Source organism: Oncorhynchus gorbuscha, linkage group LG22, assembly GCF_021184085.1.
Source record: "Oncorhynchus gorbuscha isolate QuinsamMale2020 ecotype Even-year linkage group LG22, OgorEven_v1.0, whole genome shotgun sequence".
NCBI classification, from domain to species: domain Eukaryota; kingdom Metazoa; phylum Chordata; class Actinopteri; order Salmoniformes; family Salmonidae; genus Oncorhynchus; species Oncorhynchus gorbuscha.
Window position 1 is genome coordinate 51459450 of NC_060194.1, and position 5000 is coordinate 51464449.

The window sequence follows — 5000 nt, forward strand, 5'->3', positions numbered from 1 at the left end:
TTATCAGACTAGATACTGTATGTTAGATACTGTATGTTATCAGTCTAGATACTGTATGTTATCAGACTAGATACTGTATGTTAGACTAGATACTGTATGTTATCAGTCTAGATACTGTATGTTATCTGGCTATAGACTGTAGGCCTGTTCATTTATCAGACTAGATACTGTATGCTATCTGACTATAGACTGTAGGCCTGTTCATTTATCAGACTAGATACTGTGTGTGTGTGTGTGTGTGTGTGTGTGTGTGTGTGTGTGTGTGTGTGTGTGTGTGTGTGTGTGTGTGTGTGTGTGTGTGTGTGTGTGTGTGTGTGTGTGTGTGTGTGTGTGTGTGTGTGTGTGTGTGTGTGTGTGTGTGTACAGTATGTTCTAAGCGTAGTCTTGTGTGTTCCAGGGTGACATCGGCAGGGCGGGGTCTCCAGGATACAGAGGAGATGAGGGCGCCCCCGGACCAGAGGTGAGGCATCTAGTTCATCTGTTCATTCATTCTGGCATCTAGTTAGTAATACATGTATTTATCCCACACACATTCATCACTGTGTTGGAAAAGTTTAAGGCTGTGTCAAATCTTATTTTCCATCTGATATTGGGATATTGATCAAAGTGTGTGTTTAAATGTGGTCAGGTAGTCAGGAAGTCTCAGAGGAGAACGACTGCTCCCTGTCTTTGAAGCCACCGATCGCGGTACTGCGGGCATTGTTAGCACAAAACAGGATCCTGCATTAGAGCGAATGGAAAAATGCATCTTTGTGTTAATAAAAAATGTTTCAAAGACAATCACGGTACCAATAACTGCTTTTAATAACTTATTTTATGTCATTGGACCGATTATTTTAAAATCGCACACAGAATAAGTTAAGGATAATTTAGTTACTAATGGCAGCCTGCAGTACCCCTGTCGGCCTTCATCTTGAGTTACTCAAATAGAGGGGGCAGCACTGAGCTAGCCAACAGCTTTACGTCTTGCAGTAACTCAAACTTCGCATGTTATATCACCATTAGACGCCATTTTAACCGACTTAATTTGGCTTCAATGCGCTGTTGAGTCTACACATTGGAATGAAGGGTGTCACATGATCAATGGGATGAACATTGGGAAGTCTTGATCGGATGAAGTTCAGCCATTAACCTCTGACCTACATTTCCTACATTGTCTTATCTAAACTACATTTCCCATCTGTCTCTTATCTAAACTACATTTCCTACATTGTCTTATCTAAACTACATTTCCCATCTGTCTCTTATCTAAACTACATTTCCCATCTGTCTCTTATCTAAACTACATTTCCCATCTGTCTCTTATCTAAACTACATTTCCCATCTGTCTCTTATCTAAACTACATTTCCCATCTGTCTCTTATCTAAACAACATTTCCCATCGGTCTCTTATATAAACTACATTTCCCATCTATTTCTTATATAAACTACATTTCCCATCGGTCTCTTATCTAAACTACATTTCCTATCTGTCTCTTATCTAAACTACATTTCCCATCTGTCTCTTATGTAAACTACATTTCCCATCTGTCTCTTATATAAACAACATTTCTCATCAGTTTCTTATCTAAACTACATTTCCTATCTGTTTCTTATATAAACTACATTTCCCATCTGCCTCTTATCTAAACTACATTTCCCATCTGTCTCTTATCTAAACTACATTTCCCATCTGTCTCTTATCTAAACTACATTTCCTATCTGTCTCTTATCTAAACTACATTTCCTATCTGTCTCCGAAATCTAAAATATTTTTCCTATCTGCCTCTTATTTCCCAGGGCCCCAAAGGACCAAGAGGGATCAAAGGAGCTCCCGGAGACAGAGGCCAGATCGGAGCGAGGGTGAGAGAGAGAGAGCAAGAGGGGGAGTGCGGGGGGCTGGAGGAGAGGGAGAGGAGTGTGTACAGTGTGTGAGTAAGAAAGAGAGAAAGAAAGAGAGATGGCTGAAGTTTTCTGCCTCTTCTATTCCAGGGAGAAGATGGTGCTCCTGGAAATGGAACTGAGGGTTGTCATGGTTTCCAGGTACAATTGTGTGACGTGATGTATTGTTGTTTGGGTTTATAATAATGTGTGTGTGTTTGTGTGGGTGGGTGTATATACAGTGTGTGTGTGTGTGTGTGTGTGTGTGTGTGTGTGTGTGTGTGTGTGTGTGTGTGCGCGTTTGTCTGTGTGTGTGTGTGTGTGGGAGTGTATATACAGTGTGTATGTGTGTGTGTGCGTTTGTCTATGTGTGTGCGTGCGTGCATGTATGTACAGTGTGTGTGTGGGAGTGTATATACAGTGTGTGTGTGCGTTTGTCTATGTGTGTGCATGTATGTGCAGTGTGTGTGTGTGTTGTTCGGCCGTCTCTCTCTCACGTGTGTTTGTCTCTTTCCTCTCTCAGGGTTACCCCGGCCCACGAGGAGGTACTGGAGAGCCGGTGAGTTCATGACCTTTCACCTTTAAGCTCTCACCTCTGAATCAGGACCCAGGCATGACTCACACTATCACAACTGGAACAATGAGTCATGATGACTAGTGTTACTGGAACAATGAGTCATGATGACTAGTGTTACTGGAACAATGAGTCATGATGACTAGTGTTACTGGAACTGGAACAATGAGTCATGATGACTAGTGTTACTGGAACAATGAGTCATGATGACTAGTGTTACTGGAACTGGAACAATGAGTCATGATGACTAGTGTTACTGGAACAATGAGTCATGATGACTAGTGTTACTGGAACTGGAACAATGAGTCATGATGACTAGTGTTACTGGAACAATGAGTCATGATGACTAGTGTTACTGGAACAATGAGTCATGGTGACTAGTGTTACTGGAACAATGAGTCATGGTGACTAGTGTTACTGGAACAATGAGTCATGATGACTAGTGTTACTGGAACAATGAGTCATGGTGACTAGTGTTACTGGAACAATGAGTCATGATGACTAGTGTTACTGGAACAATGAGTCATGGTGACTAGTGTTACTGAAACTGAAACAATGAGTCATGGTGACTAGTGTTACTGGAACAATGAGTCATGATGACTAGTGTTACTGGAACAATGAGTCACGGTGACTAGTGTTACTGAAACAATGAGTCATGGTGACTAGTGTTACTGGAACAATGAGTCATGGTGACTAGTGTTACTGGAACAATGAGTCATGGTGACTAGTGTTACTGGAACAATGAGTCATGATGACTAGTGTTACTGGAACAATGAGTCATGATGACTAGTGTTACTGGAACTGGAACAATGAGTCATGGTGATTAGTGTTACTGGAACAATGAGTCATGATGACTAGTGTTACTGGAACAATGAGTCATGATGACTAGTGTTACTGGAACAATGAGTCATGGTGACTAGTGTTACTGGAACAATGAGTCATGATGACTAGTGTTACTGGAACAATGAGTCATGGTGACTAGTGTTACTGAAACTGAAACAATGAGTCATGGTGACTAGTGTTACTGGAACAATGAGTCATGATGACTAGTGTTACTGGAACAATGAGTCACGGTGACTAGTGTTACTGGAACAATGAGTCATGGTGACTAGTGTTACTGGAACAATGAGTCATGGTGACTAGTGTTACTGGAACAATGAGTCACGGTGACTAGTGTTACTGGAACTGAAACAATGAGTCATGATGACTAGTGTTACTGGAACAATGAGTCATGGTGACTAGTGTTACTGGAACAATGAGTCATGATGACTAGTGTTACTGGAACTGGAACAATGAGTCATGATGACTAGTGTTACTGGAACAATGAGTCATGGTGACTAGTGTTACTGGAACAATGAGTCATGGTGACTAGTGTTACTGAAACTGAAACAATGAGTCATGGTGACTAGTGTTACTGGAACAATGAGTCATGGTGACTAGTGTTACTGGAACAATGAGTCATGGTGACTAGTGTTACTGGAACAATGAGTCATGATGACTAGTGTTACTGGAACAATGAGTCATGATGACTAGTGTTACTGGAACTGGAACAATGAGTCATGGTGACTAGTGTTACTGGAACAATGAGTCATGATGACTAGTGTTACTGGAACAATGAGTCATGATGACTAGTGTTACTGGAACAATGAGTCATGATGACTAGTGTTACTGGAACAATGAGTCATGATGACTAGTGTTGCTGGAACAATGAGTCATGATGACTAGTGTTACTGGAACAATGAGTCATGATGACTAGTGTTACTGGAACAATGAGTCATGGTGACTAGTGTTACTGGAACAATGAGTCATGATGACTAGTGTTACTGGAACAATGAGTCACGGTGACTAGTGTTACTGGAACAATGAGTCATGATGACTAGTGTTACTGGAACAATGAGTCATGATGACTAGTGTTGCTGGAACAATGAGTCATGATGACTAGTGTTACTGGAACAATGAGTCATGATGTCTAGTGTTACTGGAACAATGAGTCATGATGACTAGTGTTACTGGAACAATGAGTCATGATGACTAGTGTTGCTGGAACAATGAGTCATGATGACTAGTGTTACTGAAACAATGAGTCATGGTGACTAGTGTTACTGGAACAATGAGTCATGGTGACTGGTGTTACTGGAACTGAAACAATGGGGAACTGTTTCCCTGATCATGAGGGACTGTTTCCCAGTCCCTGACCATGAGGTTTTTGACCTTTAGGGTGGAAAGGGAACCCCAGGACCTAAAGGAGATGACGGAGAGCCTGGAGACGCTGGCCTGGATGTGAGTCACACCATCTCTCTCTCTCTGTCTCTCTGTCTCTCTGTCTCTCTGTCTCTCTCTGTCTCTCTCTCTCTCTCTCTCTCTCTCTCTCTCTCTCTCTCTCTCTCTCTCTCTCTCTCTCTCTCTCTCTCTATATATATATATATATATATATATATATATATATATATATATATATATATATATATATATATATATATCTTTATATATATATATATATATATATATATATATATATATATATATATATATATATATATATATATACATATATATACATATATAT

General features: G+C 40.6%; 1 protein-coding gene across 2 annotated transcripts in view; it reads left to right on the forward strand.

Moving 5' to 3' along the window:
- Positions 1–5000, forward strand: part of LOC124009351 (collagen alpha-1(VI) chain-like) — a 122463-nt gene that overhangs the window by 87698 nt on the left and 29765 nt on the right. For both annotated transcript variants that reach the window (XM_046321059.1, XM_046321060.1), the window contains 5 exons: positions 398–460; positions 1780–1842; positions 1972–2022; positions 2384–2419; positions 4652–4714. In XM_046321059.1, coding sequence (XP_046177015.1) covers positions 398–460; positions 1780–1842; positions 1972–2022; positions 2384–2419; positions 4652–4714 — 276 coding nt within the window. The remainder of the gene's footprint in view (positions 1–397; positions 461–1779; positions 1843–1971; positions 2023–2383; positions 2420–4651; positions 4715–5000) is intronic.